The sequence below is a fragment of the Bufo gargarizans genome, chromosome 4 (genome assembly GCF_014858855.1).
Source record: "Bufo gargarizans isolate SCDJY-AF-19 chromosome 4, ASM1485885v1, whole genome shotgun sequence".
In the NCBI taxonomy this organism is placed as follows: domain Eukaryota; kingdom Metazoa; phylum Chordata; class Amphibia; order Anura; family Bufonidae; genus Bufo; species Bufo gargarizans.
Window position 1 is genome coordinate 451,523,609 of NC_058083.1, and position 18,923 is coordinate 451,542,531.

At 41.6% G+C, this 18,923-nt stretch overlaps 1 protein-coding gene across 2 annotated transcripts in view; it reads left to right on the top strand.

The window, feature by feature from the left end:
- LOC122934218 (protocadherin Fat 4-like) overlaps window positions 1–18,923 on the top strand; it is a 140,326-nt gene that overhangs the window by 92,171 nt on the left and 29,232 nt on the right. For both annotated transcript variants that reach the window (XM_044289521.1, XM_044289519.1), the window contains exons 26-31: window positions 948–1,091; window positions 3,870–4,111; window positions 4,919–5,028; window positions 10,739–10,852; window positions 11,761–11,897; window positions 15,810–16,001. In XM_044289521.1, the coding sequence (XP_044145456.1) occupies window positions 948–1,091; window positions 3,870–4,111; window positions 4,919–5,028; window positions 10,739–10,852; window positions 11,761–11,897; window positions 15,810–16,001 (939 nt within the window). The remainder of the gene's footprint in view (window positions 1–947; window positions 1,092–3,869; window positions 4,112–4,918; window positions 5,029–10,738; window positions 10,853–11,760; window positions 11,898–15,809; window positions 16,002–18,923) is intronic.

The following is an 18,923-nucleotide window of genomic DNA, read 5'->3' on the forward strand; positions in this document are numbered from 1 at the left end:
GAAGAAGGCAAGCTAGGGGTCAGTTCTGGATAATCACAGAGGAACGTCAAGTCAAATCCGAAGACAGAATTAGGGTCTAATAACCAGGAAGGACTACAAGTATTAGGATGACGGACAAATGAGAAGTCAGGCAGTTCATTGTAAAATTCAGGGCAGAATAGCAGGAGTTAATCCAGAGGAGTATTGAGACAATCAGAAGTCAAACTAACAATCAAGAACACAGGAAAGAGTCAATAACTAGCAGTGTCACTGAACAGCAGAGAAGATTCACGCAAAGAGATTGGCTTTTCCCCTGATTGGTCTGCTGATCGATCCTGCTGACTAGTCAATCAGACAGATCTCTGGATTGGGAAGACGGCTGGCATCATGATTAGTCAGGGGACCAGGACATCTGAGCATTCTTTGCCAAGCCATACCGCTAGTATCATCATGACATCTGATGTAACGGGTGGAGAGGAACATCACAGGAGGGTGGCCTAAAAGGTTTGTTACAAACAACTTAAAGCCTGTGTATACCTAAGTAAGATTATTTGAGCTGTAATGAGTGTTTATAAGGTAAGAGATCAGAGACAAGGAGCCCATCAAGTGAGCTGCCTGACAGAACAGAGTGAAAATTCTGATCCTGCTACTAGATCAACTCAAGGCTGCACAAAGACAGTGGTGCATTTTTTTATTTTTTATAAAGAACAAATGAAAAAAATATTTTTAGCTCAAAATTAATACAAAGCATTGATAAAAAAATGCCCCCAAAGGTGTACATAACTTTTAAATATCAGATCAATTATACACAATGGTATAGAACTTTTCTTTAAACATCATGTCTGTTACTGCCACCTATATCTTTGTAAGAGTAATCTCATGTAGAGGGTTAAATTAATGTATTTCTATAAATTTATGTTAAAATAAAGCTCATTACCCTCCATCATTTGTTTATCTATATCTTGCAGGCTACAACTCATCTTACTGTTCACATACTGGATGACAATGATAATGCCCCACAATTTACCAAGAAAAACTACTTTGCTGAAGTAGATGTGGACAGTCCAGTTGGATCATTTGTGATAGCTGTAGCAGTGACAGACAGAGATGAGGTACATACTTCATAAAAAAAATTTGTGTGTGAGAACCTGGAAAATATAGCAAGTTAGAACCACGGATAGGTTTCACCCCGTTAGTCATCAATATCCCAATATAGGTTGGATGGCAGAACCAGTTGTTGCCTAATCCCAGTCATTGGAAGCAGTAAGTAGAGTCAAAATAAGGGCAATAAGGATGTTTGGAAAGTCATCCATAGATTTAGTGTGAAAAATGATGTTACCGTATGTTTTCATGTCATTCCTTGGCTTGGTTGCCACATGAGAACTATTAGGTAGGTACTTCTATTGTGAAGTGTGCTGTGTGGCAAATTTCATCTGGGCACCATGTAGCATTATCTGGGCACTATATGACACTACATTAGGGCACTGCCTACCCTATTTATATAGCTAATGTATGGCACTACTCATCTGGAACTACATACAATGGTCATCTGGGAACTGTATGGGATACATATATATGGAAGCCAAAATGGAAATGTTTCATGTTTACAAGCCTAACAGCAGGACCACAGAGTACATTGGAGTTTGTATAAAGCTCATCACTGTCAATTTTGCAAATATGCCTGTGTTACTTAGAATTACTTTAATGCCTGACATGTATTCCACTACTTACAGCCACCATTCTCGTAGTAAGGCTTTCTAGTAGATTTCAAAACATGGTTGTCAGGCTCATTCTGCCACAAGGGCATCGGTGAGGTTTGTGGGGGTTGGCTGTTGTTACCTTTACCAATTAATGTAGCTTGCCAAACCCCCTATTTAGTAATGGTCCTCACATACCTTTGGCCATGCTTTTCCTACCACACAACTACATTGTGCCATTTATGAGAATAAACTCATTAGTGTTTTATTATGTTAAAGTGGTTATCCCATGATTACTGTGCCGCAGGCCCAGAAGGAGTGGAGCACAGGAGTGGCTGAAACAGTCAATCACAGTGGCCATCCTGACACTGATGCTCCTTAGGGCCAGGGCAGTGTTAGGACGGCCAACCTTTCTTCCCTCGGGGCACACACTTAGTTGGGGTGCCCGTGATGTTATAGGTTTGGTGTGGGTACAAGGCAGAAGATGTTTTTTCCCTTAGTCCCTGATGTTGGGGCCACTGCATGATGGTAGGACTTGGGGGGCCCTAAGTGTTATGGGTCTGGTACTTGTGCAAGGCAGGAGATGTAGGTGCTGTCAGAGGTGTATGGTGTAGAAGTCAGTAACGAGGCCAGATGTAGAAAATAAACATCTCTCTTTACTAAAGTGCAGAATGGGAGTTGTAGTGCATCCAAGGGTATCAAAACACAGTTCTAACAGTTGTGTACCCAGTGCAAATATTCCCAGATATGAATGTATGAATTTGAGCAGGGATGGGGAACTCTTTCCTCTGTCCCTCCAAAGTCTCTCTGTCTGCAGAATCTATGGCCGGCATACTCTTCCAATGCTAGCTGTAATTTCCATCTGAAGTGTGAATTGAGTCTAATGCCTGGATTACATTTAGCAATCCTACAGGCGTTTGTCGGGAAGGACGCATTCCTTGCCGGCAATCGCCTGCTCGCTAACGGAGGAGACCACTGCTATTACATGCAGCGATCTCCTCCACAGGATGGATTGCTAATACCATCACACAGCCCCATACTGACTAGTTATTTGCAGGCAGCAGAATGTGATTAGACAGCAGGATCTGCCACTGGCAAATTGTGATCTTTAAGTATGCTGAAAGATCACGATTGCCCGATGAACTAGTCGTGTTTGCTCATTCATAGGGTAATCGGCGGCAGTATTAGACTGCCAGATGATCGCTAACGAGCGTTACTACGAACGCTCGTTGGCAATCATCTGGCAGACAATCTGCCAGTGTAATACAGCCATAAGCAATGTCCCTCCCACAGCAGTTAAATCGGTAGCTTTGATCAGCAAATGCTTTATTGGCTCGGTCGTGCTTTACTGATGGCTTTGCTGACTCGTGCTCGGCCGTGAAGATTCTGGACCTTCTTGGCTCTTTTATTTCTCTCAATCTCTGTCTCTCTCTCGTACGGCAGAAATGGTGATGTTTTTCACACAGTAGATAATCCTCAGAGAAGTTGATCTCTGTAACTTTGGTCCGGTCCTGTGAGGAGTGAAGCACGTGCAGCAGCTTCCTCTCTCTTCCTCTGCTAAACTACACTAACTAGACTAGACTGAGCTAAGGGCGGATCCAGGAGCCACACCTAACTTCCTGCAGGGGTTAAATCAGTGTAATTAACCCTGTCTCATCCATACAAAAGCTATGGTGGGTAGATAACCAGGTATGAACATAAAATAGCATTAAATAACACTGCATAACATTATATAACAAGAACTATTTGCAAGTACCCTGTTCTGGGGTACTGAAAATGTAAGAAATGTGACATTACATTGTACATGAGAATCTCTAACAAAGTTAGGACTAGCCCTGTACCTCACATGGATCCAGAGACGTGTCCTTTATTGGGGACATGTCCTTTCTCAGGGGGCATATTTTTTCTTCTGCAGCTTTCTCCTTGTAGCTGTCAGAGCTTCTAGCAGAAGATATGGCTTGTGGCAGTTGAAGATTAGAATTGATCATGTGAGTCCACTTCAGTGAGGTGGACAGAGAAATAAGGAAAAGAACAAACAGGTGGCACTGTATGAATAGATTCTATTGAATAACTTAGTTACTGGACAAAATGTTTAATTACATGCAGTTACAAAAGTATTGAGATACAGGTGCTAGTTTGAAAAATTTTGAATATTTTTCGTGGGACAATCCATTAAATGCTTATTTTTTGCAGGGCAGTAATGGAGTTGTCGAGTATTCCCTGTTACCTGACTTGTCATCCACCTTCTTCCTGTTTGAAAATCAAAGTGATGGAAAAATAATTACTGCTACCAACCTGCTGCAGCCTGGCAAAGTCAATCTAACAGTGGTCGCCAGAGACAGAGGGGTCCCTCCTCTTAGTAGCATGGCCACAGTCATTGTCAATTTGGTATATAAGAAGAAAGATTTGCCAGAATTTAGCACTAATGAAGTAAGGTAAGAATGCCCTTGTGCTTATTGACAATACTGCGGTCATGCACACAATAATATTACTTCATATAGGCAGCCAAGAAGCGAGTTAGACCGCACACTTCAATATACATGTTCTACAAAGTTTTTTTTGAAAAGCTCAGAAAAAAAACAAAAAAAACAAAAAAGTATTAGGGGTTTTCCTTCATGGTATTTTGGAATTCAAGAACAGAGAGGTCTTCAGCACTTCTGAAACATTCACTGCTGATTGTTGCTTCCTGATGAGCTGCAGCAATGATCGCTGCTGTATGTGTCTTTACAGTTGTTACTACGATCGTTTGTCCTCATACTGTTTTATTGGATTTTTGGTGCTGCGATCAGAAAAGATGTGAAAAGTCACACATTTAAAGAGTCCAATTATTAATTGCTTTGATCCTTGGCCAGTCTAAAAATGCAGCTGGAGCAGAGGATGGGAGTGGTAGGGGCTGTGGATATCCCAATCTATCACTGTGGCTTCCCTCAGACCGTCGCTTGTATCTTGAAGCCACAATTTTGAAATGCAGGCCTTGATAAATTCCCCGTAATGTTTTGTCCATATGCATCACATTTGATATTCATGATTGTTGCTGATGCAAATCATGAAGACTGCAATCCATTAGATGATCAACTTTATTTTTGGTGAATATAGCCAATAAAATTGAAAATGGAAATTTATTGGCAACTGCAAAAAATGTCCATTTCTTTATAAAAATTTTACTATTGTTTTATGAATTTTGCGTAAGCCCGATGAAAATGTCAATCTTTATTTCTAATAATTATATGTTATATATTTAGCACCACTCTTAGGGAAGATAAACCTGAAGATGAACCGGTTTTTATATTTTCTGCTAAGAATGCTGAAGGAAAAGGCGTCACATACAGAATTGTTGCTGGTAATGAGGGAGGTGAGTATGAGAAACTGTCATCAATTCTAAAAGTCAGCAACCTAGAACTGATTTACTTGTAGTTTTGTAGTACATAGACAGGATTGGTTCTTCAGGCTTCATGTAAAATATTCCAATTAGAACAAAAAAAGCCAGCGGCCTGGAGATGCACATTTTTTATGCTGATGCCAAACATATTTTTGAAGATTTTTTGATGATGTTATTTTAGATTTTTCATGTCAATATCTATATTTAAACAAAAAACATAAAATCCTGCAGTTTTTCCACTGGTCAAAAAAACTAATAATAGACTGCCCGATACCCCTGAGTACTGCCAAGTGTTTGGCAAAACATGTCGGGCGGCAGAGTGTGAATAGTGTGTGTTTTTTAGACAGCGTGTGCCTGTGAGAAGTGACCACCACGGAGATTGTATAGAACAGAGAGGCCTGCTAAGAGGGAACATATCATAGTCTCCTAGCCCAAGTGCACTGTGAGATAACAGTGCCAGCACTTGGTAAAACGGCAGTAACCGTATAGAGTAGGGGAGCCAGCCAGGCAGGAAACATATGAGGGCCTCTTAGCTAGCTTGCACTGTGACACAAATAGTGCAAACACGGCTGAGAATGTTAAACGTTAGTAATAAGTAGAAACATTTTATTAAAGGAAATAAATGTTATGTTGTATATAAGTAAAGAATTAACACATGTAAACCAAGAGACAATTATTGGTTTATGTGACCATTTGTAAATAATCTAATAATAGGTCTATATGAATCACTTTACTAGTGCCGTTACCTGCTTATCTGTCATTCTAATCCTGTCTATAATGATATCACCTCTGTGTATAGATAAGGCAGGATCCACCATTCACAATAGGTGATTTTCAAAGCTTATCTATTTCTTCCTTATACAATGCCCTTTGCTTAGGTCACAGAGTATGCCTAGAAAACTCTCCCCTAGAAGTCTGGCAATTTTTTCTTAATGCTTTGCTTTTAAATGATGTTAAGAACAGCTAAGGTATGATGACCACCCCCATAATCATGTTAGGAAATAGAATAAATACAGTTGTGTTCAAAATAATAGCAGTGTGTTTAAAAAAGTGAATAACGCTCAAAATGCTTCTAATTGCATTAGGAAAACCACACATTCTATTCCAAATAAAAACATGAAGAGAAATATATAAAATTTTTGTTGTTCCTCTAAATTTTTTTAGGAAAAGTGAATATTAGGCCTCATGCACACGACTGTTTTTTTTTAAGGTCCGCAAAAACGGGGTCCGTAATCCGTGACCGTTTTTTCATCCGTGGGTCTTCCTTGATTTTTGGAGGATCCACAGACATTATAAAAAATGAAAAAAAAAAAAAGTCAAGTTTGCCATTGAAATGATAGAAAAAAACGGACACGGATCACGGGCACGGATGACAATCTTGTGTGCATCCGTGATTTTTCACGGACCCATTGACTTGAATGGGTCCGTGAACCGTTGGCCGTGAAAAAAATAGGACAGGTCCTATTTTTTTCACGGCCAGGAAAACACGGATCACGAATGCGGCTGCCAAATGGTGCATTTTCCGATTTTTCCACGGACCCATTGAAAGTCAATAGGTCTGCGAAAAAAAACTGAAAACAGCACAACGGCCACGGATGCACACAACGGTCGTGTGCATGAGGCCTTAGACTGTTAAAAAAAAAAAAATAGCAGGGTTTGTATTCTTCTTTACAAACTCAAACATTCACTATATAAACTGAAACATGTTTGAAGATTTTGCCTTCCTTTGAATCACTTAACTAATATTTAGTTGTATAACCGCTGTTTCTCAGAACTGCTGTACATCTGTGTTGCATGGAGTCAACCAACTTCTGGCCCCTGTGAACAGGTATTCCAGCCCAGGATGATTGGACTACATTCCACAGTTCTTCTCTATTTCTTGGTTTTGCCTCAGAAACTGCATTTTTGATGTCACCCCACAAGTTTTCTATTGGATTAAGACTGGGCTGGCCACTCCATAACGTCAATCTTGTTGGCCTGGAACCAAGATGTTGCACGTTTACTGGTGTGTTTCGGGTCGTTGTCTTGTTGTAACACCCATTTCAAGGGACATTTCCTCTTCAGCATAAGGCAGCATGACCTCTTCAAGTTTTCTGATGTATTCAAACTGATCCATGATACCTGGTATGCGATAAATAGGCCCAACACCGTAGTATGAGAAACATCCCCATATCATAATGCTTCACTGCTTCACTTGATGCTTCACTGTCTTCACAGTGTACTGTGGCTTGAATTCAGTGTTTGGGGGTCGTCTGACAAACTTCCTCCAGCCACTTGACCCAAAAAGAACAATCTTTCATCAGTCCACAAAATGTCTCTTTAGGCCAGTCAATGTGCTCTTTGGTAAATTGTAACCTCTTCAGCACATGTCTTTTTTTCAACAGTGGGACTTTTGGGGGGGGAAGGGCTTCTTGCAGATAGCGTGGCCTCACATAGGCATCTTCTAATTGTAACAGTACTCACAGGTAACTTTAGACCTTCTTTGATCTTCCTGGAACTGATTGTTGGCTGAGTCCTTGCCAATTGGGCTATTCTTCTATCCATTCGAATGGTAGTTTTTCGCTTTCTTCCACGTCTTTCAGGTTTTGGTTGCCATTTTAAAGCATTTGTGATGCTCATTTAAGCTGAGCAGCCTATCATTTTCTGCACTTCTTTATATGTTTTCCCCTCTCCAATCAACTTTTTAATTAAGGTACGCTGTTCTTCTGAACAATGTCTGGAACAACCCATATTCCTCAGAATTTCAAAGAGAAATGCCCTGTAACCAGCATGTACAACATTCGCTGCCTTCCTACCTTAAATAAGGGCAATAATTGCCACCTGTTTTTTAAACAATAAATGACCTCACTCATTGAACTCCACACTGCTATTATTTTGAACATGCCCCTTTCAATAAGTGATTGAATTACAAAGAATCAGCAGCATGCATGTCATGACTGTTGGGTTTCTATTACTCTACTACACCTGCTAGTAAATTATTTGCCATGTTGAAATATCATTTCTACCAAAAACAGTGATTGATGAGGTTAGTGATGTCTGACTGCTATTATTTTCAACACAACTGTATATCTGCAATCAGAAAATAAAACCATGATTAGAAAAAAAAGGATATGTGCATGTATTGCTAACTGGTTTTAACTGGAAGATAAAATATTTCATGACACCTTTCCTTTAATAATACAAAGCAGTTTAGGAAGGAGCATGGGGAGGGAGGAATCTCTAAATGTTTTATTGGATATGCCTTATAACATGAATAATGAATCAGGAAATATGAAACAGAGTCAATTTAGAAGTATACAGACGTGATGCTTTATGCATTTAGTTGGACAGGGACAGGGCCAAGGAGAGATTTTGATTTCTGTGCTATCAGTCTCTCCATTCACGTGCTAAGGAAAAGTAACTACTCCTTATTTACTGCACACTCACTGCAGCCTATGGCCGGGGTGCTGTCCTGTAACGGACACTTCAAAAAGAAATAGTGTCCATAAATATCCCTGCACTAACAATCACAGTGCTGTGCAAAAGCTCTACTGCACATTTTACCATTAGAAAAGCTCTTTAGGGAAATTATGGCTGAGTAACAAGGTATGAAGAAGCAGAGGATGCAGAGCACACAGTCACATGGCAATGGGTATTTGGGTCATTGCTATGTGTCTCCGTATTCTCTGCTACTACAAACATTGAGCAGTCAGTTGTGCCTAGCTAGATGGCCAGAAAACTGTGATAAAAACATAAAATATATATATATATATATATATATATATATATACGATGCTAAAATATATATATATACGTATATTGGGGAAGAGCAGAATTTCCTAGGCATGGATCCTGGAATCCCCTGTATAGCATGAAGATCAGTATGGGATTTGTATAATTTCCTATGGCAGCAGCTCCATATCAGAATATAGTAAACTAGGGAAATAAGCTATTAAAGGGGTTGTCCTGTACAATTGTCTGATAGATCATGCAAAACAGAACAATATTTCTGTTTCAATGGTTCTTTAATGGTATTTTATCAGCAATAAAGGGTGACCTATCCTGCTGGTTAATGCAGGTAAGGAAAGGTGTTTGCATATTTTTACATTTGAGAACAATGATATAGACAGGTATTCGAGTGACCATAATCATATATCAACAGTATTACAAGTCAATTTTACATAAGTATGAAATATTATATACATATATAGTATGTATAAGACGTGGGTCTCATGAGAGATATGTAGTAGTACCATCTAATGTCTATGAGTAAATAAACAGTAGTGAAGAAGAGAAATGAAAAGTAGCAAAAATAAATAAATAAATAGGGAATAAAATGAGGAACTAGGATTCCACTGAGGTCATCAGTAGAGGAAAAACTGTGTAGGACTAAGTATCGAATAGTGAAGCCCACCATGGCGCCCAGATTATTTGATGCTTGGACTGTTGTTACTATTTGCAATCATCTTTTCAAACCTGCAATTAATGTTTACTTTTCTGATTATTTGAGAAACAGAAGGGATTAGTGCAGTTTTCCAATTTTGTGCAATACCTTGGAGTGAAGCTGTGAGTATCTGGCATATAATGATTTTTTGGGATCTGGAGAGAGAGTCTATATTTAATCTTAAAGGGTTTCTGTCACTAGAATTTTCACTATTAAACTGGCTGACATTAGCGATGTGCTAATGTCAGCTGCACCTAACTATGCTATTCTTGTGATTATCCATGCCTCCGTTACTGCAGGAGACTTACTTTTATAGTATGCAAATTAGCCTCTAGGAGCAGGGGGAGGGGCATTGCTCTTGCTCCTAGAGGCTCCGTTCTCCCACCTCATTACACGCCCTCCAAGTCTTGATTGACAGGGCCAGGCAACAGTTGCATCCTCCTTCCACCCCTGTGCGCTGGGGAAATCTTGCGCCATTCAGTATTCGGCGCGGCCGGGTGAAGAAGCTGGCAGCTGGGTAATCCTCCATGTTTTTTATGTCTAGTTAGGATACCTGTCGCTATCCTTGGTTGTTTATTAGACCATATACACTCACCTAAAGAATTATTAGGAACACCTGTTCTATTTCTCATTAATGCGATTATCTAGTCAACCAATCACATGGCAGTTGCTTCAATGCTTGTAGGGTTGTGGTCCTGGTCAAGACAATCTCCTGAACTCCAAACTGAATGTCAGAATGGGAAAGAAAGGTGGGCTACAACAGCAGAAGACCCCACCGGGTACCACTCAGCTCCACTACAAATAGGAAAAAGAGGGTACAATTTGCACGAGCTCACCAAAATTGGACTGTTGAAGACTGGAAAAATGTTGCCTGTCCTGATGAGTCTCAATTTCTGTTGAGACATTCAAATAGTAGAGTCCGAATTTGGCGTAAACAGAATGAGAACATGTATCCATCATGCCTTGTTACCACTGTGCAGGCTGGTGGTGGTGGTGTAATGGTGTGGGGGATGTTTTCTGGGCACACATTAGGCCCCTTAGTGCCAATTGGCCATTGTTTAAATGCCATGGGCTACCTGAGCATTGTTTCTGACCATGCCCATCCCTTCATGACCACCATGTACCCATCCTCTGTGCCTAAAACTGTGCTATTTAGATGTCTGTATGTGGTCTGGATATTACAAATAAGCGGGGGAAACTGGGCTAAAGAAAGTAAAAGCTGCTGTCATGCGTGCAATATCTCTTTGATGTTTTTTACAGGTCAGTTTTATTTGAATGAGAAAACTGGAGAGCTGTGGACAACTGAAAAATTCAGTGATGACCAGCCATCATATAATGTCACTGTGGAGGCAGTTACACCACCAGATACCAAAGGTAACATCCAGTACCCCAAAAATATCTTGTGGTATTTGCTACGAGCTCCATGCATGAAAGCTTGCAACATAAATCATGTTGACATGGCAATCATATCATATGCATTATTTTTTATTTTTTAAAGAGGTTGGCCACTTTTTACCTAAACTTCATTAATGCTATACACTAGTGTGTATTTTAAAGCAGTCACACGTCTGAATTGGGTTGTCATCTCTGAAGGCCAGTATACAAAGAGCAGTGTGAGGTTGATTTTATTATTTTATACCATTTTAAGCAGTTTTTCAAAAACTTTTGTTGTTTTGATAAATTAATTGTCATCTGGTCTTCCTAGAAACAGATATAGGCAATATAGGGTTATTTATTAAGACTGGTGTTAAGACGCCGGTCTTAATAACCCCTGTGCTGGTGGTGGATCTGCCCAAGTTATGTAGAGGCGCCGGTCTCTATATGACCTCGGTGCATCCATAGCTGGTCTAATTCTACGCCAACTTCCTTGCTGGCATAGGCATAAACAAGCATAGAAAATGATAAATGAGAATGGCCTAGTTCTAGTTAACTTGGACAACCCCTTTAAATCTGCTGTGCCCACCTACCATGTGCCATTTGCATTACTGGGAACAGAGTAACCTTTGAGCCTCCTCAAGCATCAGGGCCTGGGTGCACTGCTACCTGTGCACCGCCTATAGTCATGCCCTACTCGTTGCCATTTATGACACTCTATGTAGTCCAAATAGGTGGTTGCCATTGTTGCAGACTTATACAAATCTGTTGCAACTAATTATTTCAATTACAGCCCATAGTCAGACTACAGCCCATGTTATGGGCCATTACATTAGGTAGTTATGGGTAATGTCTTGCTTTCTTTTGATAATAGTGCAGTAAGAGTAGCTCTCATGTTTCGTTCACAGGTCCACTGCCTCCTAATATGCTTGAATTACAAATCGTTGTACCAGAGTTCAAAGAGGGTCCAGTGTTTGAGAAAGAATCCTACAGCACTACAATTATAAATACATTGCCGTCTGGATTCCCTGTTATTAAAGTCACGGTATGACACTTCATGTTTCGATGTGTATATTGTGTTGGTAGGTTATTGTTCATGTCTTAGCACAGCACTGTCACAACGCTTGCTACATTAAATACTCCGGGAATTAAGAAAATGAAAACACATAAATATTACTTTATTATAAATATATTCTCAAATACCTATCATTACTTATGATGGCTCATTTTCTCTGGGGAGAAATAAAATGGCCACCATCCTATTAGTACACACAAAACCTGTCCTAATCACACAACAGGATAAGTTACTTCAGAACACTGAGCTAAAGAGCTGCCTCATCATCCTCTCTGCTTCGCTTGTAAGGGATTATGGTCCCGAATACAGATAATAAGATCTTCAGCTGAATCTCTGTAGGAAGAGACATGAAGTACAGAGAGGAGGTGGGGATGTAGCTGTGTCCTGCAGTGTAATTAGGACAGATTTTGTGTGCACTAATAGGATGGCAGCCATTTTATTTCTCCTAAAGATTGCTCCCCAGACAAAACGAGCCATTATAACTAATGAAAGATATTTGGGAATATATTTATAGTAAAGTAATATTTCGTTTTTTTCATTTTCTTAATTCCCGGAGAACCCCTTTAATAACTTTGGCTTAAGGCCCATTTACGAAGGTCGATGCAGAGGGCATCGATCAAAAATGAACGGTTGTTCTCAATCATTGCTTGATCATTTAGTTGCAGTAGAGCTTCATTTACATGAAACAATCATCCCCTCTGTATGGGGATGAATGATCGCTACTACATTGTTTGTCAGCAGCATATCCCTGTTTACACAGAGCAATATTCTGCCGACAAATGACCATTTTAGGGGCCACATGAAAGATGATAACCCTCCCCCACCCCAGCAAACAAGCATTTTATAGTTTGTCTGGTGATCTGCAGCACATTCACACAGAGCAGTTAGCGGTAACAAGCGTTCAAAGACACGTTTGTCCCCAATAATTGTCCCACTTCTCGGCCCTTGTACAAGCTAAAATATCTGAGTTTTAATGACAACAAAGGCACGTCAGGATTTTTTCCAGATTTTCTAAACATAATGTTATAGTCTTTTAAGGGAATATGTCATCAGAAAATGACAGAGGAGGTAGCTCATGTAACACACACCGCTAGGGATGAGCAAAGTTTAGAAAAATTTGATTCAGCCGACTTGCCAAATTTCGATGTTACAAATTAATTTGTCACTAATTGCGATAAATCAGGTATACCCGTACAACACAATGGCTGAGGGAGTGTCATACAGCAGACACCTGGCCGCAATGATGGGGAATGGTGATCCTGATGAATCCCGTCATGTAACCCCTCAGATGCCTCAATCAACACCGATCGTGGCATCTGTGAGGTAAGGCAGAGGCATGCGGCTCCCTCTACCTTCATATCGGAGCCTCCACCCTGAAATCGTGCGGCTGAGATAGGATACCATGACATCCTGGATGCTTATGAAATTTCCCATGCCTGCCACATAATTGCCAGCCACATTCCCCCTATAATTGCCATCCTCAGTCCCCTATAATTGTCAGACCCCCTATAATTGCCTTCCGCAGCCCCCCATATAATTGACAGACAAAGCCTATATGGCCCCTGCACTCATGGATGCCTCTCAGACCGACCCAGGAAAGGCTGCACACCAGAATAGTCCAGCCTGGTAACAGGTTTTTTAATTATCTTTGATTTACAATGTACAAGTTATAAAACTACAGTAGAGGTTAAAAACAGTTTCACGGGGTAATTTTTTCCAGCGAAAATAAAAGGTCTTTATTTGATATAACTATAACACGTTTCGGTGGTGCACACCATCTTCCTCAGGCATGAATCAAACAAAGACATAACTGCTGAGATTTATAAGGCAATGGATGAGATTACCAACGGATCCGGACCACTGTTGTCAGTGGGGTCTTTTGGGTTTTCATCATGTAGCTACACATTTTACTGTACAAAACTGTACATTTTTAACAGAATCTGCCACATAGTGTCTTAATGGAGCCTGTGATTCCAAAGTGGTCCTAGGCTAACTGTGTCTATTGCAGTATGAGGTGTGTAATGACAGGCTGCCTCCCTTTGTTATATTAGAGAATAGGGTCATATCTCGTCCTTCTTCTCTATAGAGCTGTCGCTCCCAACAACCTTATAAAAAATGGCTGCCCCCATACAATTAATAAAACGTAAAAAATATCTGGAAATAAATAAAAATATATAATTTTAAAAATATCTTACTAATTAAAAATGAATAGTGTTGCCTTTCCTTTAAGTGCTGAGGAATATTCCCTATACTATATTAACGTGCATTGTACAATTTTGGGCAATCAGCTAAACACAACCTTAGGTAACAGCTTTCCTGTATATTTATGTAGTGGCCCAGAGGGACACTACCACTCCTACATTCCTATTGCTAACCTGTTTACCGCCATTGTATTGGTTTGCACCACCACCAACACAGTGTAATTTTGTTATATGCAAAAACTGTTATTTTCATGTACTGTGCCTGGTTCACCAGCAGGTGGCAGTATATCTGGCAGAGAGTATCTTTAGTCAGAATGAAACTTACCATTCCATTCCCCCTTCCTTTTGGGCAGAAATGGGCTAGTCCTGCTTCCTACCAAGTTTAATGTTTGCAGGAAGCTGGAGTGGAGTTGAGAGTTTGAAGGAGACCAGACAACATGGCACAGTGAGGGGTGTTCTCCCCTCCTGCAGCAGGAGTCTTCCCGGGGAAGCAGCTTGTAAAGCACCCTGACTCCTTGCAGTTTTATAGACTGAATATTACAAAGGGGTCAATGGCCAAAAGCATCCTTCGGCACTTCAGCTGCTGTGAAACTACAACTCCTAGCATGCAAACATGCTTGGCTGTTCTCACAACTCCCATGGAAGTGAATGGAGCATTCTGGGGGTTGTAGTTTCAGAACATCTGGAGTGCCAGAGGTTGCTGATCCCTGCTCTAGAAAGTCCAGTAACCAGACTGAAAACATAGAATAGCACAGCAGAGAGAGAGAGAGAGAGAGAGAGAGAGAGAGAGAGAGCAAAGTATTCGAGTTCACCTACCAGTTTACCCTTATCCTGCTTGAGCCAAGAGAAAGATCAAACATTGTTTGGATGACACATGTTTATTGCAAGTTTATTCATGTAAAACCAAGTCTGGATTCTACTTATTCCACCAACTACAACTCCTTTGTTGCTATGGAGCCTAACCTCGGGGAGCGACTGAATCCAGGTAGGAGCACCATGACACAAACTATTTGGGCCACAACATACCTCTCGGCATTTCTAAACACTGGGACCCGATCCCCCTGGGGGGCCGCCCGCCGCATTTACTAATCAAACTGTGCCAGAATTGCTGGGATTGTTTTTTTTTATGTTGTCTATGTTTAGGTAATAACCTTCTCATATAGCTAAATATATTTATTTTTCTTAAAGGGGTATTCCCATCTCAGACAATGGGGGCATATCGCTAGGATATGCCCCAATTGTCTGATAAGTGCGGGTCCCACCACTGGGACCCGCACCTACAATGAGAATGAAGCTGGGAGCGCTGTCGCTGGAGGATCCCGGATTTCCGAGGGTCCGTCCACCACCAAGCGCTGCTCCCATAGAAGTAAATGGGAGCACACCGCGCATATGCGGCCCATGCTCCCATTCAGTTCTATGGGGCAGATGGCAATAGCCAAGCCAGCGCTCGGCTATTTTCGGCGGGCCCATAGAAATGAATAGAGGGCGGCAGCGCATGCGCAGTGCGCCCTCCGTTCATTTCCCCACTCCGCTCTCATTGTAGGTGCGGGTCCCGAATGGGGGCATATCCTAGTGATATGCCCCCATTGTCTGAGATGGGAAAACCCCTTTAAATGATTTATGCAAAAAGACAGGAGGCGATCTGGTGACAAAAGGTTTATAATCATTTTATTTGTTGAAGGCCAGAAATCAAGGTCCTATGACAAAGCCAGCACTTACCTACAGCTTGGTGAATCAATCTGGGAACGAGTTTGCTATTAATAAACACACAGGACTGATTATAGTTGCCAACGTGACAGAAAAAAATGGACTTTTTCGGTTAAAAGCACAAGTTACAGACAAAAATGGACTATCCGCCCAAACTGTGGTTCAGGTGTGTAACACAAGTCTTTGTTTTTATTGATTACTATGTCATACAAGTGACACAAATTCTAAATCAAATATATAAACTAAGCATAAAGAGACTGTCAGCATGCTCAATACGCATGCTCAATTAATCATAATGATTAAAACCATGTATTTATTTTCTCTGTTGCATGCAGGGTTGTTGAGTTAGGGCACATGAACGTATTTTTTGTCAGTGTCAATTTTTTTGCAGCCCGTATGAGGAACCATTAACTTCAATGGGGCCGCAAACAAAACGGAAATGACTGTGTGCATTCTATGTCCGTATGTTCGCATGTCTGTTCCACAAAAAATAAAACATGTTCTATTATTATCCACATTACAGACAAGGATTGCACTGTTCTATTATGGGTCGGCCGTTTTGCAAAATGCGGAACGCACTCAGCCGGTATCCGTGTTTTGTGGATCTGCAATTTGTGGAGCACAAAACAACAATGGTCGAGCCCTTATGAGGACTTTTATCATTCTTCAAATTAGACACTTGGAGCACCAAGAGGCTAGCTGTAGCACACCCTACACACCCCTCCCTTTGTTTGACATTGCTAAACATCACATTTACTGCTGTCTTCTGGCACCTATGGTGTTGTTCACAAATCCGTCATCTGCTCTCCCCATCTGCTGCTGTTTGCCGATCAGCACAGATTCCCAGTGCGCAGGCGCCAACAATGGCATTCCACGGCATTCATTGTGTAGTATAAATAACATAACTTTATTATGTGGGTCACTACAGTCATGATAATGACAAATTTCTTTACATTTTTTATTATTTTCTCTCTCCTCCTGCAGGCTGTCAGCTTACCAACTGCCCCCCCCCCCCTCCAGACTGAAGAGAAAGGGGCCACTACTTTAGCTGCTGATATCTCTAGATATTCCAAGCTTTCAAACAATATCAGAATCACAGCATTATCTTCAGTACATGGGAAGATATCACTGTTAGAAATCAGGATGCAGTGAATGTTGCTGAAAGTGAAAGTAAAAGCAGGATTTGTGATTATTCCCCAATTCGATTTCCAACAGTGATAGCTCCTGCTGATATTGTAATAATGCTGTCATTTTGGTATTGTATGAAAGCCTGGAATGCCAGCTTTCAAACAGTTTAGTGCTTTTCTCACAGCCTGAGCTGGACTCCTGAAAAACAGTTAGATGGCTAAAGAGGATGACTTCTTTCCTGACATTTCTGTTTTAGTAACAACTTGCATTCCCAATGTATTAACAATTTTGGAGCATCTACCCTTATGACTTTGTGTTCTGCCATTCTTGTATTATTCCTGCTAGAAGTTCACAAATAATTTACCAGCAGTCTGCTGTAAAGGTACTGCTGGGTGTTACCAGTAGTAGGTGTGTCAGACTATACAGGGACCCACCCATGACTGGTAACACACATCTGTACCTTTACCGCAACCTGCTGACAATTCTCTCATAGACTTTGTTACAAACCAAACCTCACAGCCCCACCTGACGTCACTACGTTGGGATCATGCGGTACGGTCTCTTCACTTTTACCAAGTCGTGACGTTCCGCACTCCCTGGGAGTATGTAAGTTCAGCTTGGCACAGTTTTACACAGGCACCTCCTGTCCACATGGGCACTGGGAGGCATGGGGGGTGAGAGAGGGTGACGTCCAGTGTGGCACAACACTCGCTCACAACCCTGACAAACAGAGAGAGCCCTTTTAGTGCCCCAGTGAAACAGAGCCCTTCCAGCCTGGTAGACTGACACCAGTTCCTCGTTAGATATAAGCCCAGTGTGGAGGGGGGGGTGGCCTGCTACTAAGCGGAGCAGACTGCCATCTCTGCAGCTCCTGGCAAGAGTGAAAATCTCACAACATCCGTCTGTTAAAAACGAATAATGGACCTCATTTTGTCCCAGTCCATCACAGGATTTCACCCACTTCAGTCTCGGCTGACTTTGGAGTCTCCGGATCCGACGGAGCCTGTTTTATTGCGGTGGCCTAGCTGGAGGACTAAATCCCCGAACTAAAGTAGCAGGACTTTAGTAGCAGAGCCTCTTCCAACAGCCAGGATCTCCCCTTAGACTGCGGGGACGTCGATAGGAGACCCTCAACCGGCCTGCCCAGCAAATTTGGCTCGCGCATAATAAAACTGCTGCTCAGTGCAGACTCACCGCCACTTAAGGGGGACGCCACACTGCTCTGTCTGGCGCGGACTTGAGACAGCACAGAAGTGTATGTGAGCCTCCATCACCAGACATCGTGGACAGTCCAGGGCTCTAGGCCTTCCTCTCTGGCACCTTGAGGGCTGCACTCAGGCCAGTCCACATTATATCACTCCCCCTCCCCCAGGTGCCCTTTAACCCTCCAGTCGCATATCTGGCTCAACAAAGAACCAGTCTTCAGACCCCAGCGCCAGCAGGCACCCTCCTCTACTAAATCAATGAGGAGCAAAGCTCCACTTTTTTCTGGACTGTACCTGGTGTTCTGAGATCACACCCCAGTCTACGTACACCGCATCATATTTTGAGGACCTTTTTCAGGACAACTTAAGGCCATCTGTCCACCAGCTGAAGCTCAACAGAAGATGGGTGTTGCAACAGGACAACGACACAAAGCATAGAAGTAAATTTTTCCTTCGATGATAGCAATCCGTCCAGGCCCTGATTAACAGAAGAAAATACGCCTTTTTGAGTGGCCCAGTCAGAGTCCTGACCTCAACCCGATTGAGATGCGGTGGCATGATCTCAAGAAAGCGATTCACACCAGAAATCCCAAGAATATTGCTGAACTGAAACAGTTCTGTAAAGAGGAATGGTCAAGAATTACTCCTGACCGTTGTGCACGTCTGATCTGCAACTACATGAAACATTTGGTTGAAGTTATTGCTGCCAAAGGAGGTTCAACCAGTTTTTAAATCCAAGGGTTCACATACTTTTT